At 56.0% G+C, this 20,832-nt stretch overlaps 1 protein-coding gene across 5 annotated transcripts in view; it reads left to right on the forward strand.

Annotated features, from left to right (window-relative positions):
• Positions 1–20,832, forward strand: part of LOC133360234 (voltage-dependent P/Q-type calcium channel subunit alpha-1A-like) — a 108,165-nt gene that overhangs the window by 19,243 nt on the left and 68,090 nt on the right. For 4 of the 5 annotated variants that reach the window (XM_061578874.1, XM_061578877.1, XM_061578875.1 and 1 more), the window contains exons 4-10: positions 683–774; positions 3,404–3,556; positions 4,515–4,690; positions 7,407–7,510; positions 8,272–8,387; positions 11,402–11,458; positions 17,110–17,217. In XM_061578874.1, the coding sequence (XP_061434858.1) occupies positions 683–774; positions 3,404–3,556; positions 4,515–4,690; positions 7,407–7,510; positions 8,272–8,387; positions 11,402–11,458; positions 17,110–17,217 (806 nt within the window). The remainder of the gene's footprint in view (positions 1–682; positions 775–3,403; positions 3,557–4,514; positions 4,691–7,406; positions 7,511–8,271; positions 8,388–11,401; positions 11,459–17,109; positions 17,218–20,832) is intronic. The other variant, XM_061578876.1, reaches the window with a different exon arrangement.

Raw genomic sequence — 20,832 nt, forward strand, 5'->3', positions numbered from 1 at the left:
GTGGTGGGGGTGTTGGTGGTGGTGGTGGGGGTGTTGGTGGGGGTGTTGGTGGGGGTGTTGGGGGTGGTGGTGGGGGTGTTGGTGGGGGTGTTGGTGGTGGTGTTGGTGTTGGTGGGGGTGTTGGTGGGGGTGGGGGTGTTGGGGGTGGGGGTGTTGGTGGGGGTGTTGGTGGTGGTGGTGTTGGTGGTGGTGTTGGTGGGGGTGTTGGTGTTGGTGGTGGGGGTGTTGGTGGGGGTGTTGTTGGGGGTGTTGGTGGTGGTGGGGGTGTTGGTGGGGGTGTTGGTGGTGGTGTTTGTGGTGTTGTTGGTGGGGGTGTTGGTGGGGGTGGGGGTGTTGGTGGGGGTGTTGTTGGTGGTGGTGGGGGTGTTGGTGGTGGTGTTGGTGGGGGTGTTGGTGTTGGTGGTGGGGGTGTTGGTGGGGGTGTTGTTGGTGGTGGTGTTGTTGTTGTTGGTGGTGGTGTTGTTGGTGGTGTTGTTGTTGGTGGTGGTGGTGTTGTTGTTGTTGGTGGTGAGCGCGCCGCGCTACGAACCTCACGGCCCTGGGGCCCTCCCCTAGGTCGGTGTGTGTCGACGTCACCTCGTGTGCCGTGCCGCCCTTCAGCGGTGCTGCTCCCCGCTCGCGGCACTTTCCCCAACAGTCTGTGATGCTACACGGGGGATCTTTGTCTTTGTGTGCGTGCCAGGCTGCTCGCTAACATGGGCAGCTACTACGACCTGCGCACTCTGCGTGCCGTCAGAGTGCTACGGCCGCTCAAGCTCGTGTCAGGCATCCCAAGTACTCCCTCGCACTCCCTCACACTCCCTCGTACTCCCTCGCACTCCCACTCCCCCTCCCACTCCCTCGCACTCCCTCACACTCCCTCCCACTCCCACTCCCTCGCACTCCCTCACACTCCCTCCCACTCCCCCTCCCACTTTTTCGCACTCCCTCACACTCCCACTCCCTCGCACTCCCTCACACTCCCCCTCCCACTCCCTCGCACTCCCCCTCCCTCACACTCCCTCGCACTCCCTCACACTCCCTCCCACTCCCCCTCCCACTCCCTCGCACTCCCACTCCCTCCCACTCCCTCGCACTCCCTCACACTCCCACTCCCTCACACTCCCTCCCACTCCCACTCCCTCGCACTCCCTCACACTCCCTCGCACTCCCACTCCCTCGCACTCCCTCACACTCCCTCCCACTCCCACTCCCTCGCACTCCCACTCCCTCGCACTCCCTCGCACTCCCTCACACTCCCTCCCACTCCCTCGCACTCCCTCACACTCCCTCGCACTCCCTCACACTCCCACTCCCTCGCACTCCCACTCCCTCGCACTCCCTCACACTCCCTCCCACTCCCCTCCCACTTCCTCGCACTCCCTCACACTCCCACTCCCTCGCACTCCCACTCCCTCGCACTCCCTCACACTCCCTCCCACTCCCCCTCCCACTTCCTCGCACTCCCTCCCACTCCCACTTCCTCGCACTCCCACTCCCTCCCACTCCCTCCCACTCCCCCTCCCACTTCCTCACACTCCCTCCCACTCCCCCTCCCACTCCCTCGCACTCCCACTCCCTCGCACTCCCACTCCCTCGCACTCCCACTCCCTCGCACTCCCTGACACTCCCTCCCACTCCCCCTCCCACTCCCTCGCACTCCCACTCCCTCCCACTCCCCCTCCCACTCCCTCGCACTCCCACTCCCACTCCCTCGCACTTTCTCACACTCCCTCCCACTCCCTCGCACTCCCACTCCCTCGCACTCCCTCCCACTCCCTCACACTCCCTCCCACTCCCTCCCACTCCCCCTCCCACTTCCTCGCACTCCCACTCCCTCGCACTCCCTCACACTCCCTCCCACTCCCTCGCACTCCCTCACACTCCCTCGCACTCCCTCACACTCCCACTCCCTCGCACTCCCTCACACTCCCTCCCACTCCCTCGCACTCCCTCCCACTCCCACTCCCCCCTCCCTCACACTCCCTCGCACTCCCTCACACTCCCTCCCACTCCCCCTCCCACTTCCTCGCACTCCCTCACACTCCCACTCCCACTCCCTCGCACTCCCACTCCCTCGCACTCCCTCACACTCCCCCTCCCACTCCCTCGCCCACTCCCTCGCACTCCCTCACACTCCCTCCCACTCCCCCTCCCACTTCCTCGCACTCCCTCACACTCCCACTCCCTCGCACTCCCACTCCCTCGCACTCCCTCACACTCCCTCCCCCTCCCCCTCCCACTCTCTCGCACTCCCACTCCCTCGCACTCCCTCACACTCCCTCCCACTCCCCCTCCCACTTCCTCGCACTCCCTCACACTCCCACTCCCTCGCACTCCCACTCCCTCGCACTCCCTCACACTCCCTCCCACTCCCCCTCCCACTCTCTCGCACTCCCACTCCCTCGCACTCCCTCACACTCCCTCCCACTCCCCCTCCCACTTCCTCGCACTCCCCCTCCCTCGCACTCCCTCACACTCCCTCGTACTCCCTCGCACTCCCTCGCACTCCCACTCCCCCTCCCACTTCCTCGCACTCCCCCTCCCTCACACTCCCTCCCACTCCCCCTCCCACTTCCTCGCACTCCCTCACACTCCCTCGCACTCCCACTCCCCCACTCCATCAGACTCTCCCGTCTCTAGCCACTCACAATCTCGATGGCTGCGTTCGATGATGTAGATGATGGTGTCGGCATGAACTGCTGATTATGCTGCTGCTGATGATGATGGCGATGATGCTGCTACTGATGATGATGATGCTTGCTAATGGTGCTGCTTATGATGATGTGCGACTGATAGTGGTGCTGCTGATGATGATTCTGCTGCTACTGATGATAATGGTGCTGTTTGCTACTGATGATGATTCTGCTGCTGATGATGATGGTGCTGTTTGCTACTGATGATGACAATGATGCTGCTACTGATAATGGTAATGCTGATGATGATGGCGATGATGCTGCTACTGATGATGATGGTGCTGCGACTGATGATGATGCTGCTGATGTTGATGATGGTGCTGCTTGCTGCTGCTGATGAAAATGATGCTGCTAATGATGATTGTTCAGCTATTGATGGTGGTGGTGCTGATGATGACGGCGATGATGCGGCTACTGGTAATGATGGTGCTGCTACTGATTACGATACTGCTGCTGCTGGTCATGCTGCTCCTGCTGCTTCTACTGCTGATAACGATGGTGCTGCTGATGATGTTGCTGCTACTGCTGATGACGGTGTTGCTGCTGCTGATGATGCTGCTGATGATGTCGATGGTGCTGATGATGATGCTGCTGATGATGCTGACGATACTGCTGACGATACTGCTGTGCTTGCTACTAATGATGATGATGCTGCTGCAACTGCTCATGACGACGCCGATGATACTGTTGTTGCTGATGATGACGATGGTGCTGCTGATGCCGTGCAGGTCTGCAGGTGGTACTCAAGTCCATCATGAAGGCGATGATCCCCTTGCTGCAGATTGAGCTGCTCCTCTTCTTTGCTATCCTCATGTTCGCCATCATCGGCATGGAGTTCTACATGGGCAAGCTGCACAGCACCTGCTACAACAACGTCACCGGTGCGCGCTCTCAGCCCTCGCCAGCATCACCAGCAGCAGCAACATCATCATCATCATCATCATCAAAACCACCATCATCATCAGCAGCAACATTATCATCATCATCATCACCAGCAGCAGCAGCATCACCAGCAGCAGCAACATCATCATCTTCATCAAAACCATCATTATCACCACATTCAGCAGCCTCAGCAGCATCACCAAGACCATCATCATCACAATCAGCAGCATCATTAAAACCATCATCATCACAATCAGCATCATCATCATCAAAACTATCATCATCACAATCAGCAGCATCATCAAAACCATCATCATCACAATCAGCAGCAGCATCAAAACCATCATCATCATGAGCAGCATCATCATCAACAGCATCATCAGCGGCAGTGTCGCGAACATCATCACGACGGCCGCGTCCCTGTGGGTGAATGACGGGTGGCACAGGTGGTACATCTGCCGCTCATCTCAGTCAGTCGACCCATAACGCCCGGGGTCTGTCCACGTCACGTGACCTCCTCGACGCGTACCTAGCCTGGCACAAAGCACCGTGGTGACGTCACCGCCACCTCGGTCGCTAACGGCGTTTATTTGCGCAACTAGGTAACGAGGATGACGACGATGGTGTCTTCCCCTCTTCCTCCTCCTCCTCCCTATCCACCCTCCTCTTCCATCCTCCACCCATCCTCCATCCTCCTCTCCCACCCTCCTCTTCCATCCTCCACCCATCCTCCATCTTCCATCCTCCACCCATCCTCCATCTTCCACCCTCCTCTTACATCCTCCACCCTCCTCTTCCATCCTCTTCCATCCTCCACCCATCCTCCTCTTCCATCCTCCACCCATCCTCCATCCTCCTCTTCCATCCTCCACTCTCCTCTTCCATCCTCCACCCATCCTCCATCCTCCTCTTCTATCCTCCACCCATCCTCCACCCTCCCCGTCCATCTTCCGGCAGAATCCTGGGAGGACGACCGCCTGTGCGGGGTGCGGCCTTGCCCCAACAACCTCGTGTGCCAGTCGGGCTGGATCGGCCCCAACTTCGGCATCACCAAGTTCGACAACATCCTCTTCGCGATCCTCACCGTCTTCCAGTGCATCACCATGGAGGGCTGGACAGACCTCCTCTACTACGTGAGCGGAGCGCCACTGCTCGGTCGACAACTCATTTCCCAAGGACCGCATTTAGTTTGTTGGCCTTCCCCCGCCCCCTCCGCGCGTACATACGCGCGTGTGTGCGTGCGTGCGTACGTACGGACAGCCCTGGGTGAACCACACGCGCCGCTTCTGCGGCCGTCTGGAAAGCTCTTTCCTTCCCGATGTTTAGAAGGCCTTGGGAGCTGTGATGCACTTTTAGATCGTCATCTCTATTGAAGACTAATTAACTACTTTAGTGTTTAGTTTGTTGTCCTTCCCCCGCACCTCTGAGCAGCAGCACGGTTGGCAACATAGTACGTACAAAGGTCCCCCGTGTAGTTGACGACTCGGGATCATCGGGGCAAGTGCCGGGTATCGAGTGTCGCCCGCCCGCACGACCAAGCGCCTTTGTTGTCTCCCCGGTGCCGACGCCGGTTTCTACGCAGCGCGGAGACGCACCGGCCACCCGTCTAGGGGGGGGGGAGGGCTGACGTTTGGCTGCGAGCGGCTCGGCTCTGCCGGGCTCACGAGCGTGGCGCTAACAACCGCTGGGCGGCACGAAGACAAAGATCCCCCGCGTAGCCTTCACTGACTGTTGGGGCAAGTGCTGTTAGCGAGTCGCACGAGGGGGTGGGTGACCAGCACCACGCCCGGCCGCCTTTGTCTCCCCGGTGGCGACGTTTACTGCACACCACACCGGGTACTCATTTGAGGCTCAGTCGACCTAGGGGAGGCCCAGGACCGGTTCAAATATATTCGTCACCGATGTTGGCCGTGAGCGGGAATCGAACTCAGGTCGCCCGGTTCGTAGCGCAGTAAAGCCCTCACCGCTACACCACCGCTCCCTGCACACACGTGCGCACACGCACGTGTGTGTGTGTGCGCGCGCGCGCGCGCGCACACACACACACATGTACACACATGCGCGCCGCTGCTGAGCCCCACGCTCGTTGCAAATGAAGTGCTCTGGATTTGTTCTGCGTTACCCCCCCCCCCCCCCCGCCTGCAGATCGATCGGCTCGTCTGCGTTCAGAGGGGCCGTGCTTGGCACAATCGATCCTGCTGACGTCACTGATAATCAGTGGGATGTCTGATCAGGGGGGAGGGGTCTGATTGGTGGGGAGGGGTCTGATGAGTGAGGAGGGGTCTGATTGGTGGGGGGGTGTGATTGGTGGGGAGGGGTGTGATTGGTGGGGAGGGGTCTGATTGGTGGGGAGGGGTCTGATTGGTGGGGAGGGGTCTGATTGGTGGGGAGGGGTCTGATTGGTGGGGAGGGGTCTGATTGGTGGGGAGGTGCCTGATTGGTGGGGAGGGGTCTGATTGGTGGGGAGGGGTCTGATTGGTGGGGAGGGGTCTGATTGGTGGGGAAGGGTATCGTTAGTGGGGAGGGGTGTGGTGAGTGGGGAGGGGTGTGGTGAGTGGGGAGGGGTGTGGTGAGTGGGGAGGGGTGTGGTGAGTGGGGAGGGGTGTGGTGAGTGGGGAGGGGTGTGGTGAGTGGGGAGGGGTGTGATTAGTGGGGAGGGGTGTGTTTAGTGGGGGGGGGGGGGGTGGAGAAATTCTAAATTTGTAACGTTGGCGATCCCTTTAATGTCCACACGTGCCTAATGATTACTAATTATAATTCGTGTGTATTTAAATTTTCTTGGAGTTTAAATAGCGCCCAGTTCCCATTCCGGTGCTGCGCCTGATGGTGTGGAGCGGTGGAGCAGAAACAAGTCAGCGGTGATTGATGAGCCGGCACTCACTCAGCCCCTCGCTTATCCGGAGCAGTCAGTCACCCCCCTGATCGCTCCCCTATCGCTGCTACTGCCGCTGTGCGTCGCCCTTTCCCGTGAATTTCACTCACGGGCTCCGCCGGCAGACGGGGAGCGTGTGGGCACGTCGCACAACAACAGCGGCAGTATTAACCAGGGCGACCGCTGGATTGGAACGACGAACCTCGGCCATGTTCGAGTTCATGGTGTGTTGTGCCGTGTTGTACGTACGTTGTACGACGTTCACCGTACGTACCCAACCGTGCTAACCGGAGGTGTTCACCAGAAGTGAGAACTCAGGAGGCCAGAACGAGTCTAGTTCACAAGAGTGAGTGAATGAGGGAATGAGTGAGTGAATGAGTGAGGGAATGAGTGAGTGAATGAGTGAGTAGGTGGTGAGTGAGTGGGTGACTGCATGTGAATGGTGGGTGAGTGGGACGGTGGGTGATAGCACAGTGGGGGGGGGGGGGGCACAGCTGCTGGTGGCTTCTGCCAGCCATCTCAGTCGGTCAACCCATGGCACCTGGGTCTGCCCCGTGACCTCTTGCCAGCGAGCCTTGGACACTTCACGTGGGGCGCAAAGTGCACGTGGCCTGGCACCAGCGCCGTGGTGACCTCGCCACCACTTAGCGTGGACGGCGGTTGTCACTGGCGGCGCGCTGCGCTTCGAACCCCGCGACCAGAGTTCGATTCCCACTCACCGTCACGAACACCGCTAGTGACGATTATCCGAACCGGACCTGGGCCTCCCCTAGGTCGACTCGGCCTCAAATGAGTACCCGGTGCGGTGCGTAGTAAACATTGCCACTCGGGAGACGAAGGCAGCCGGGCGTGGTGCTGGCCACCCCCCCCTCATGTGCCGTGCCGGCCTTCGTAGGTGCTGCTACTCGCTAACGGCGCTTGCCTTGACGGTCTATTGAGGTTACACGGGGGATCTTTGTCTTTGTGTGTGCGTGCAGACCAACGACGTGTACGGGAGCAAGTGGAACTGGCTCTACTTCGTTCCCCTCATCATCATTGGCTCCTTCTTCATGCTCAACCTCGTGCTGGGAGTCCTGTCTGGGTGCGTTCCTCCCCCCTTGGTCCTTCTCTCTTGGCGAGTCTCAAGACTTCGTCTGTCTGTCGATCCGCCGCGCATCGTTGCACGTGTCCACATATCCGTCCACGCGTGACGTCCGTCCATCTATCCGTGCGTCTCTCGTACCTCCCGCACCTCCTATGAGCACGGTTGGCTACATCCGGTGTTAAAGAAGTTCATCGTCCACGCACACGTCCCGCCCACACTAACACTACCCATAGACTCAACACTGCCCATAGACTCAACACTGTCCATAGACTCAACACTGCCCATAGACTTAACACTGCCCATAGACTCAACACTGCCCATAGACTCAACACTGCCCATAGACTCAACACTGCCCATAGACTCAACACTGTCCATAGACTCAACACTGCCCATAGACTCAACACTGCCCATAGACTCAACACTGCCCATAGACTCAACACTACCCATAGACTCAACACTGCCCATAGACTCAACACTGCCCATAGACTCAACACTGTCCATAGACTCAACACTGCCCATAGACTCAACACTGCCCATAGACTCAACACTGCCCATAGGCTCAACACTGCCCATATGCTCAACACTGCCCGCACTGCAACTCCAAGTATCTTATCTACCGATTCATCTATCCATGCACTTCATCCACCCACCCACCCATCAGCACGTGTCTAACCATGACCCCCACGTGTCTGCGCCTACGTGCCTCCGTGACCCTGTGTGTGTGTCTGGGACCCCTCGCCTCACTCCCGCGGACGCAGGGAGTTTGCCAAGGAGCGCGAGCGTGTGGAGAACCGCCGCGCCTTCCTCAAGCTGCGTCGGCAGCAGCAGATCGAGCGCGAGCTCAACGGGTACATGGAGTGGATCTGCAAGGCCGGTGCGACACGCCACCAGCACCACCGCAACCACCGCCACCGCAACCACCACCACCAACACCAGCACCACCACCGTCAGCACCACCGCAACCACCGCCGCCACCACTGCCTACCCGCTGCCAGCACCACCACCACTGCCAGCACCACTGCCGCAACCACCGCCACCACCACCACCGCAACCACCGCAACCATCGCCACCACCACCGCCGCCAGCACCACCACACACACACCACAACCCTCGGCACACCACCACCACCACCACAACGCGTGGCACACAACAACACTCGGCACACCACCACGCGATTGTGTCTGTGCACGAGTGTCTAGACGTGTCTGCGTGTGTTCACACGCCCGTGTGCCTGTGTCCCTCTCTCTGCGTTTGCCTGTGTAGCTACGTGTGTGTGTGTGAGTAGCTACGTGTGTGTGTGTGAGTAGCTACGTGTGTGTGTGTGTGTGTAGCTACGTGTGTGTGTGTGTGTAGCTACGTGTGTGTGAGTAGCCACGTGTGCGTGTGTGAGTAGCCACGTGTGCGTGTGTGAGTAGCCACGTGTGCGTGTGTGAGTAGCCACGTGTGTGTGTGTGAGTAGCCACGTGTGTGTGTGTGAGTAGCCACGTGTGTGTGTGTGTAGCTACGTGTGCGTGTGTGTGTAGCTACGTGTGTGTGAGTAGCCACGTGTGTGTGTGTGAGTAGCTACGTGTGTGTGTGTGTGTAGCTACGTGTGCGTGTGTGTGTAGCTACGTGTGTGTGAGTAGCCACGTGTGTGTGTGTGAGTAGCTACGTGTGTGTGTGTGAGTAGCCACGTGTGTGTGTGTGTGAGTAGCTACGTGTGCGTGTGTGAGTAGCCACGTGTGTGTGTGTGTGAGTAGCCACGTGTGTGTGTGTGTAGCTACGTGTGTGTGTGTGAGTAGCTACGTGTGTGTGTGTGAGTAGCCACGTGTGTGTGTGTGAGTAGCTGTGTGTGTGTGTGAGTAGCTACGTGTGTGTGTGAGTAGCCACGTGTGCGTGTGTGAGTAGCCACGTGTGTGTGTGTGAGTAGCCTACGTGTGTGTGTGTGAGTAGCTACGTGTGTGTGTGTGTAGCTACGTGTGCGTGTGTGAGTAGCCACGTGTGCGTGTGTGAGTAGCCACGTGTGCGTGTGTGAGTAGCTACGTGTGTGTGTGTGAGTAGCTACGTGTGTGTGTGTGAGTAGCTACGTGTGTGTGTGTGAGTAGCTACGTGTGCGATTGTGTGGGGAGCGGTAGTGTAGCGATTAGCGAGCTGCGCTATGAACCCGGCGACACGATTCCCGCTCACGGCCAACACCGGTGACGATTATCTGAACTGCTCCTGGGCCTCCCCTAGGTCGATTCAGCCTCAAATGAGTACCTGGTGCAGTGTGTAAAGTATCGCCACTGGGGAGACAAAGGTGGTCGAGCGTGGTGCTGGCCACCCACCCCCTCGTGTACCGTTCCGGCCTTCATAGGTGCTCGCTAACAGCACTTGCCCCATCAGTCTGTTAAGGCTATACGAGGAAGGGGTTCTTTGTCTCTGTGGGGTGCAGGTGGTGTCTCGCTCCCCACCCGCTTAATATTTGATTACGGCAGATGTGCCAGCCAGGTGTGCCGGCCAGGTGTGCCAGCCAGGTGTGCTAACAACAAAGAAGCGCTGCACTATGATCGTGCAAAGACACCCCGTTCTGACGCGCCGTGTGCATGTGCGCACGCGTGCATGCGTGTTTTGCGTGCGTGCTCGTGTGCGTGCGGGCGTGTGTATTTGTGTTGTACGCGCGTGCGTGTGTGTGCGTGTGTGTGCGTGCGGGCGTGTTTGTTTGTGTTGTATGTGCGTGTGTGTGCGTGTGTGTACGGAACACAGCAGCAGCGTCTTCATCATCAGTGTCACAGGGGGGAGGTGGGGTAACTCTGCGCGCAGCTGGAGGGGTAATTTATTATTTGTAAGGGGGGGGTAGAACACAAAAACTGAAATGAAAATGCGGGCGACATTAATATTTCATGTGCCGCTAAACGGGCCTGGAGATGAGCGGCGTTGCGTTTTTTGACACGCCCCCCCCCCCCCCTGGGGAGTGGAGAGGGGGTGTTATGCACTACAGGGGAATCCTCTACTTACGAACATTCGACTTACGAACTTTCAGAGATACGAACAAACCTGGTCCGTATGTCCAGTTGCTTGTTCGGACCGAGAGTCGTAAGTTCAACTTGCCCGTGCAATAGATGGCGGTGGTGGCATCTACATCTACAGACCGTGAAGAACCAGTGGCATCTACATCTGCAGAACGTGAAGGCGCATTAGCATATACATCTACAGGAGATTATACAACTTTTAAAGTCACGTCTCGTGTTTAGTGTGCACGCCATACAACACGTTTAGAATCGACAGGAGTAAAGTTGCACTTACTAACAACTCGACCCACCAACAGACCTCTGGATAGGAGATGGGGGTAGGGATGATGGTTCCACTCTCTCGTCTGTGTCCATGTATATGTGTGTGTATGTATGTATGTGTGTCTTTGGCCTTTGTGTATGTGTGTGTGGAGCGGTAGTGTAGCGGTTCGCTCGCTGCGCTATGAACCTGGCAACACGGGTTCGATTCCCGCTCACGGCCAACACCAGTGACGATTATCTGAACCGGTCCTGAGCCTCGCCTAGGTCGACACAGCCTCAAATGAGTACCTGGTGTGGTGTGTAAACATCGCCACTGGGGGGACAGGCGGTCGGGCTTGGTGCTGGCCACCCATCCCCTTGTGTACCGTTCCGGCCTTCAAAGGTGCTCGCTAACAGCACTTGCCGTTACAGTCTGTTAAGGCTACACGGGGGATCTTTGTCTTTGTTTTTTGTTTGTGCTGGACCTCTTTCGCACCATGCATAGCCAACCGTGCAAATCGGAGTTGCGCTGGGGGTGGGGGGACAACAAGTCACTAAACACAACAACAGCAACAACAAGCAGTTCCAAAAGAGAAGAGTGTTCAACCGTGGCGTGTCCCACCCCTCCCTCCCCCCTCGTGTCGTCTCTCGTGTCCAGAAGAGGTGATGCTTGCGGAAGAGGACAGGAACGCAGAGGAGAAGTCTGCCTTCGACGGTAAGGGCCCCCACCCCCCCCCACCAGCAATCAGCAAAAGCCGCAGGCGGTCAGCTCCAGCGGGCGAGGCGGCTGGTGTCGTTAGCGAGCGCCTATTAAGGCCAACAGCGCTCAGTCAGTGTCTTATGGGACCCCTCTACCCTTTCTGGCAATGTTCAAACGCCAAATAGACAGCGTTTGCAAGGCATCATCAAGTCTGCATTAACGGCACGTGTTTGTGGCAAAACATGCAAACCAACATGGCGTTAATAATTATGTACACATCGTCTTTGAAACTGTGATTGGGCCTACACTAGAGGCAGCCCGCTTCATGGCCTCGTCTTACCACCATCTCGCCGCGGTGGCCAGGAGATGTTAACTCTCTCGCCTGGTGTGCAGGAGGTCGTGGGTTCCATCCCAACCCTGACGCCTGCTGCTGCTGTATATTTGGAGTCTGCGTGTTTCTATCTCTCCCTGTGGTCACGTGGATAATTTTCCGGGTCCTCCGGATTTTTTCCTCTACATTTAGAATCAACGTTGCGTTCAGAGTGTTTTGCTGCTCTAAATGTCCACACGATGATGACAAGCCACTTGGTTAAGCTATCGTGACACGTGGCCAGATCACTTCTGAAAAAAGAGCTGCGTAGCTCAGTGGGGCGTTCTCTGATCAAATAAAACTAGTAATAGAACAATAATAGAATCGCAACCACTATGATAATGATAAGTATTAACTAGGGCGGCCGATTTAATAGCAACCACGAACCCCCGGGCAGCCGCGTCACCACAGTCCATCGATCACCCCCCACGCCACCCCCACCCGCCACGCACGCGCGTGCCTCCAACAATTGATTGCGACCTCCAATCAAACGCTTTGCCCTGCTCCACAATCCCTGGGGTAGTTCGCAGGGGATCACGCACACATGCGCACGGACAAAGATCCCCCGTATAGCCCAAGCAGACTGTTCGGACAAGTGCTGTTGGCGAGTAGCACCGATGAAGTCCGACCCGGCACACGAGGGGGTGGGTGGCCAGCACCACGCTGGCCGCCTTTCTCTCCACCGGTGCTGATATTTTGCTTACGCACCGCACCAAGTACTTATTTAAGGCCAAGTCGATCTAGGGGGAGACGCTCGTTTGGGATTCTCCGCTCACCTCCCACGTGAAGCCACATGCTGTGTCAATGGGAATGGCCACACGTCCCAGTATGAGCAGCACTGCCTTCCCGGGTGGACAGAGCGAATTATTATCACTGCACAAGAGAGTCTTTTTGGGGTTAGTTTGCGTCAATATGTAAATGTGTCGTTAAACCCGCCACCACCTTATGCAACCAATTAGTAAGATTTGTCAACGTAAACAAAACGTGAGAATTCGTTACAAGTGTGGCACAATGGTGCGTGAGAGATTAAACCCACAACAAACTTCTTCTATGGACAATGTTGGTCGCGAAAGCCCACGTGTTTAAACGTTTATCAATGCAATAACTACGAAACAAATATATAAATACGTAAATATATTCCTCCCGCACATAATCCGTCTCTCCTCCACAACAACACAACAAAGATAAAAACCCATCGCCATACTCATTCCCGACGGTGGCCGACACGTGCCGCGCCTCGCCAGGCACATACGGGAGGTGCCACGATGGTTTGCGAGCGCCTATTAAGGGACTGCCCATCCCACAACGGGGGGGGGGGGGGGGTGGTTTCCCAATCCACCTTTCGTGTTCCGCTCGCCGGTACACGCACGTGTGTGTACGCACGTGTGTGTACGTACACACACGTGCGTCCAACAGCTGTGGATGCACACACACAAAACACAGCCAAAGATCCCCACTCCCCTCGTGTAGCCTGTGCTGGTCCGCGAGCAACCTCTACGTAGCGTGCCTAATGAGAGGGGGTGGTGTGGCCAATCACCACGCCCGGCCGCCTTTGTCTTCCCCCCCACCCCTCGAGGTATAGACTTGAGGCTGAGTTGACGTGCGGGGAAGGCCCAGGAGCAGTTGTTCAGAGTTGGGATAGAACTCGCCACTTATGTTGGGCCGAGCAGGGCAGTGCAGTGCACCACGGTGGCTCGAATCGCTCTACGAGGTGCTGTTGGGTAATTCCACTCCTGTTGTCCAAGCATATGGATTTGCAGAACATGGGCAGAGGTCAAAGGCGCAGCCCTGCAATCTCTTTGCTCACGCCACCGCTGGGCACAGGGGCCCCCCTCCGGTAGAGGAAGCCCGACAGAGAGAGTCCCTCTCCGCGTGGTATTTGGTCTACTCTTCCACGCTGAGTCGGACGTCTCTGGAAGAGGTGGAAGTGACACCCGCCACGCCGGTAGAAGGTGCGGTGGGTGCAGTGCCGGATTATCCTCGTAGCAAAAGTAGCTCCATATGCTATTGGGCCCCGCACTTTCAAGGGCCCCGCGCTAAATGCTTTCAAGCTATCAATTCCTGTTCAGTGATTCTGCACTTGCTCTATTACTATAGTACTATACCGCCTTCACCTTTTATGAACGACTGGGTGTTTAAGGTTAGTGATTTGTCGTATTATCTGGCTGAATAGCAAATGAAAAAATCCAAATACTTTACTATGGAAGTAAAAAATTGCGTGTTTTAATGTGTATGTGCTACAGGCTCCGCACTCGCTTAATCCTGCACTGGGTGGGTGGAGTGGGAGATTGAACCGTCGGGGGTGAGAGGGGTGGGGGGAGGGGGCAGTCTGGAAATATGAGCTCTCTAAACGTGGGCACCTTACATTCAGAAGAAAATAAAAACATTAAGTTATTTTCTCTCCATAATAGAGGTTTTTTTTGGGTTAGATCGCATAAATATAAATGTGTCGTTAAACCCGCCACCACCACTCGACACGGCCAATTAGTGAGGGTTTGTCACGTCAACAAAACGTGCCGATTCATTACGAGTCCAGCACTAACCGGGTTGTGTGTTGGAGAGTGAACCCACTACTTCGTTTACAATTCGAGTACCTGGCCTTGTTTTGACGGTAATCACAACAACTAGCATCATCAGGCGGACCGCCAGAGTTGCGGAGAAATCCTCCTCCTGTTTCGATCTTAACTACTTTCTTTGTTAAATGTAAATTATCAAGTCGATTGCTCGTGTTGTTATTATTCATCCCGAGCCCGCAATGATCCCGGAGGTCTGCGTCACAATGGGGGCAGAAGCAGCCCTGCCGAGCCGTGGCGCTTGCACGAGGCGCCCGCACGGCGTCCATTGATGACGGACTTGTGACATCACACGGTGCCCGCTCAGCCAATGAGAGCGCGGCGTCGAGTAGACCCAGAGGTCGCGACGACGATGGCCTCCTCCTCCACCTCCACCTACCTCCTCCGCCTCCTCCTCCTCTTCCGGATTGGCTGTATTTTGACGGCGCCCACCCAACCGCTGGGCAAAGGGGCTCCTCAGCGAACCGTCGCTCGCTCCCGCTGCGACGATGCGCTCCAGGCTGCTGCTGCTGCTGCTAACGGCAAGCGAAGTCGTTCGATAGGGAAAGCGCTGCGGCGCGCTGTGCCCATTGCACTCAACCTGGGCAATCTTCAGGGGGTGGAGGGGCAATCGCCCTTCTCCCATCACCCCCCCTCTCATCACCACCCCTCTCATCCCCACCCTTCCCCCTGGTTTGGACCTTCACTTGCGATGATGGCATGAGCTGTGCATCGGTGGGGCGGAGGAGGGGGTCTCTGTGCATGCGCACGTCCGCATGTGCGGGTGTTGGTGAGCGCGCGTGTTCGCGAGGGCGTGCGTACAAGTACGTGGGGGGAGCGGCGGTGCAGCGGCCAATGCAGGTGACGTATCTAGCACGGTCCTGGGCCTCCCCTAGGTCGACTCAGCTGTAATTAAGTACCTGAGCATAAGTGCGTAAAGATCCTCATTGGAGAGGCAAAGGCGGTTGGGTGTGGCGCCGGCCACCCGCGCCCTCGCGTGCCACATGGACGGCCTTCACAGGCACGCTGCTCGCTTACAGCACTTGCCCCAACAGCCTTATAAAGGCTATACGGGGGATCTTTGTCTTTGTGTTGCCGCGGCCTGCGCCGGAGTCAACTCATAATGCTCTCTCCTCCCCCGTGGTTCGACAACAGCAGTGCATGCAGCACAATCATGACAGAGCTCTTGGCAACCTCCTCCTCCTCTTGCGTTCGCGAGGCGATCGCTCTTGGGCCCCATCGTTTGTGGTGCAAGATGGCGGTGGCGATAGAGACACCCCCCCCCCCTCCCACGTGCTCACGATGACGATGATGGCGGTGGTCATGGTGATGACGATTCATGGTAAAGGGGCAAGTGGTGCAGCTGTCGAGTGTGCAGGCGGTGCGGCTGCACCGGTGCTGGGCTCATGAGGGGTTTGCAGAGTCGGCGGAGGGGCGGGGGGGAGGCATTTTAAATAAAGCATCAGGACCCGTGCCAACCACAACATGACGCCAGCAGTTGGTTCCGTTAGTGGATGTACCACTTTTTATTTAACCCGCGAGATTAAATATCAGAATCAGAAGATTGTATTTATGAGGCAGGAGGAGGAATCTGATGAGTTATAAAGTCATTTTTTTCACAGATGTCCAGTAAGGGCACGGTGTAAGAACGTTACAACAACAACAAACGTTTACAAAATCATGATATTGCAAGGCACAACAACTTAATAACAATATAATTCATGCCCATGGAGACACGATGATCGAGTGCCTATTTCGCAACGAGCATTAATTTATTTAGACGAAGGTAAAGATAAAAATCCACCCTATAGACTTAACAGACTATTGGGGTAAGTGCTGTTAGCACGTTTGTCTGGCGGGTTCATGACGCGGTGTGCTAACCACTCCCACATGATCTCCTGCTGCTCAAAGGAGCATTGGGGCATCGCCGCTCATCTCCTGTTCACAGCCCTGCAGAGCCGGTCTTGGACATTCCACATTCCTATGGCGAGGGAGGGCGAGTCTTGTCTGTAGGGATTGACTTCCGCCACAAAGTGGTGCTGAATTTATCGACCCATCCGACCCCCGGAGGAATGATGATGGGGGCCGAGTCAACTCCCCCACAAATCGGGATTTGACCTCATGACTTTCCGCTCGCGAGCCGCTCGCTCTCACCTGGAAGCCACGAACACAACGACAGCGAACGTCCATGCACAACACAAATAGATAGAACACAAATACACACAACTAAAATACGCACAACACAAAACACACAACATAAACACACAACACAAAACACACACTCATTAACAAGAGTGATTTACGATGATGACGGTGACAGCGGTGACGGTGATGGTGACGATGATGGTGGTGACGATGATGACGCAGATGGTGACGATGATGACGCTGATGGTGACGATGATGACGCTGATGGTGATGACGGTGATTGTGATAATGAAGACGATGACGCTGATGGTGATTACAGTGATGGTGATAATGAAGACGATGATGCTGATGGTGATTACAGTGATGGTGATAATGAAGACGCTGATAACGATGACGGTGATGGTGACGATGATGACGCTGATGGTGACGATGATGACGCTGATGGTGACGATGATGACGCTGATGGTGGCGATGATGACGCTGATGGTGATAACGACGACGCTGATAACGGTGACAATGATGCTAATAGCGACGACGACGGCGACGACGACGACAATAACGATGATGATAACGAGCCCGGCGCCGGGATCTCTCCACAGTCCTGAGGAGGGCCACGCTACGGAAAAGCCGGAATGATTTAATCCACGCAGAGGAAGGTGGCCTGGCCGCAGAGAAGCAGCAGCAGACGCCCAGTGTCGCGGAGCCTGGTCAGACGCACTCCTCGCGCTCGTTTGTGCGTCCGTGTGTGTGCAGGGCCAGATTAACATTCAGGGGGGGGGGGGGGGGGGGGGGTTGGTTAAAGTTGCCTCCGCCCCCCACCGTGTGGTGTATATTCAGCTCCGTCCCTCTCTAACCGGTTCACCACGTCACGCCCGTGCTCAGTGCCAAACTCACATCATCTCTCCCCGAGTTAACGTCCACGGTGGGCTCTCCCGCCGCTCGCGTGTTCGTCCCCTGTTAGTCACGGTCCGTTTGGGGCCCTCCTGCGATGTCCGCTCTCCCGTAGAGAGAGGCGCCAGGAGGGGGAACCACGGACGAGCGCGAGGGCAGGTGTACCAACGATTTCCCAAGCTCTGGGGGTCCTGCGTATATTAAGGTGGTGTCCGCCAATTGACGCGTGTCCATACATGTGTGGGAGGAGACCGGCTTAACCGTAAGGAGAAGGGAAAAAAAAACGCGCGTGCGAGGGGGAAACGCTCGATCCCGTACCGACGGAATGAGGTGGAGTTCACATTTTTATTGAACCAGTGCTGGTTGACTGGCGTGCGCCACTCGTGTATTTATATATAAATTTTTGTCATTAACTTTTTTCTAGAGGGACAGAAACAATAAAAAAAAATCCAGAGGCCCTCTGGCCAGAGACTCTGATAGCCCCGTATGTTAATCTGGCCCTGCGTGCGTGTGCTTTGTGTTACCGTGCTGTGCGTGCCGTGGTGCTGTTTGTGTCGCTCTGTGCGCCACTCTGTGTGCATGCGCTTGTGGCTTTCTCTGTCGCATGTGGGTGGAGGTCCGGGTTTTGCTGTGGTGTTATCATTTCTCGCGATGCGACGAGAACCGGCGATGTCAGTTTCTCGCGAACAGTTGTAATCGCCTTTCACAATTGGCTGGTACTTCCAGACTAAGTTAAAGATTACTTAACTGTTCATGACACGCTAACACACACACACACACGAGCGCTAACACGCACACGCGAACAACAGCAATAACCACAATTTGCCGCTGAGCGGCGTTCATGTGGCCACGTGAAGTGTCGAAGGCTCGCTGACGGAAGGTCACGGCACAGAACCAGGTGCCGTGGGTTGACCGACTGAGATGACTGACAGATGCACACCAGCTATGCTCGCCCGTGCTCTGCTCGTCGTTGTGAGCGTCGCTCCTCTGCCATCCGTTGCTGCTGGAGGGCAACTGCTTCCAACTCCCCAGGAGTGATGTCAAGATTGGCATCCACAAAGGCCGATCTTGACACCGCTGCTACCGGTCATTGGCAAGTGCACTCGGCTCCGCGTCCTCTTGTACCGCATCAGCCCCATCTCTTCTCTAGCCTGTGCCGCGCTAGTTTAACTTGTAACTTGCTGGCTACCGTAGTACCAGCCGTGCGATGCAGCCCCTGTAAACCTTCGCTTACCATGTGAATTGCTGGCTACAGCGTCTGAAGACAGACAGCGTCTGAAGACAGACCTGTTCTTCACCTGAGGACGGCTGCTTGCGTTGTGGCCAAAACGTCGTGAGAATTGTATTTTATTATGTTTTATTTTTATTATTTTGTTATTTCCCCTCTACGTGACTTTACCGAAATAACCAAGAAGATACACGGAGCTATTCATAATCAACGTTTTTGGGTTTAGATCGCGTTTATTTATAAATGTGTCGTAACCCTCCACCACCCGACACGGCCAATCAGTAAAAAAGTGTCACGTTGACAAAGACAAATAGTTCTCTGCTTTAGCCCACCGGTGTGTTGAAGCCACAACATTTACAATTTGAGTACGACGTCTCGCTGGTAATTGGAACCAGCATCATCGGGCAATTCGCCAGAATGGTGCTTGATTATGAATAACATTGGTCGCGAAAGCCTACGTGTTAAACACGGAGCTATGTTTATGAGTCTCTATGCTGGTCTCTTGGTCTCTATGTGAGTGTATGGGTCTCTATGTGAGTGTATGGGTCTCTATGTGAATGAGTCTATGGTTCTCGATGTGAGTCTATGGATCTTCGTGTGAGTCACTGGTGACTGGGCTTAGACCATCAATTCACCGCACTAGAGAAACCCGGTTTCACCACAGGCAGCGACTGTAACCCGGATTGGAACCAATGCGCTCTCAGCGGTGTCGGCTCAGCATCTGTGATCACTCAACCACCTGGTGCCTCTTTTTAAACAAAAACAACAAGAACTCTACCCGAGGAAGTCGAAAACATGTGACCTGAATCGCAGCATCACAGCTTTGATGTAGAACGGACAATTGACGGTACAAGGATCGGAGATCTTACAATGGGTGATAGGCGCAGGCATGTAGGTTCTGGCTCGCAGCCCCCGCTGGCAGGATACAAGACCCGCGACATCTCGAGGGAGAGATCGTGGGTCTTGTATCGTGTGAGAGGTCGTGGGTCTTGTAGCGTGTGAGAGGTGGTGGGTCTTGTATCGTGTGAGAGATTGTGGGTCTTGTATCGTGTGAGAGGTGGTGGGTCTTGTAGTGTGTGAGAGGTGGTGGGTCTTGTAGCGTGTGAGAGGTGGTGGGTCTTGTATCGTGTGAGAGGTGGTGGGTCTTGTAGCGTGTGAGAGGTGGTGAGTCTTGTAGCATGTGAGAGGTGGTGGGTCTTGTAGCGTGTGAGAGGTGGTGAGTCTTGTAGCGTGTGAGAGGTGGTGAGTCTTGTAGCGTGTGAGAGGTGGTGGGTCTTGTAGCGTGTGAGAGGTGGTGGGTCTTGTAGCGTGTGAGAGGTGGTGAGTCTTGTAGCGTGTGAGAGGTGGTGAGTCTTGTAGCGTGTGAGAGGTGGTGGGTCTTGTAGCGTGTGAGAGGTGGTGGGTCTTGTATCGTGTGAGAGGTCGTGGGTCTTGTAGCGTGTGAGAGGTGGTGGGTCTTGTAGCGTGTGAGAGGTGGTGGGTCTTGTAGCGTGTGAGAGGTCGTGGGTCTTGTAGCGTGTGAGAGGTGGTGGGTCTTGTATCGTGTGAGAGATTGTGGGTTTTGTATCGTGTGAGAGGTGGTGGGTCTTGTAGTGTGTAAGAGGTGGTGGGTCTTGTATCGTGTGAGAGGTGGTGGGTCTTGTAGTTTGTGAGAGGTCGTGGGTCTTGTAGCGTGTGAGAGGTGATGGGTCTTGTAGCGTGTGAGAGGTGGTGGGTCTTGTAGCGTGTGAGAGGTCGTGGGTCTTGTAGCGTGTGAGAGGTGGTGGGTCTTGTAGCGTGTGAGAGGTGGTGGGTCTTGTGGCGTGTGAGAGGTGGTGAGTCTTGTAGCGTGTGAGAGGTGGTGGGTCTTGTAGCGTGTGAGAGGTGGTGGGTCTTGTATCGTGTGAGAGGTGGTGGGTCTTGTAGCGTGTGAGAGGTGATGGGTCTTGTATCGTGTGAGAGGTGGTGAGTCTTGTAGCGTGTGAGAGGTGGTGGGTCTTGTAGCGTGTGAGAGGTGGTGGGTCTTGTATCGTGTGAGAGATCGTGGGTCTTGTAGCGTGTGAGAGGTCGTAGGCGTTATATTGTCCAAGATATTGTGGGTCTTATATCGTACTTGGATCGCATATCGTACGAGATCTCGTGGGTCTTGTATTGTGCAAGAGATAGTGGTTGATGCCTTATCGCAGCAAAATCGTGGTTTACAACCTCCCTCCTCAACTGCACC

This window comes from Lethenteron reissneri, chromosome 67 (assembly GCF_015708825.2).
Source record: "Lethenteron reissneri isolate LAM-NWPU_2019-01 chromosome 67, ASM1570882v1, whole genome shotgun sequence".
NCBI classification, from domain to species: Eukaryota; Metazoa; Chordata; class Hyperoartia; order Petromyzontiformes; family Petromyzontidae; genus Lethenteron; species Lethenteron reissneri.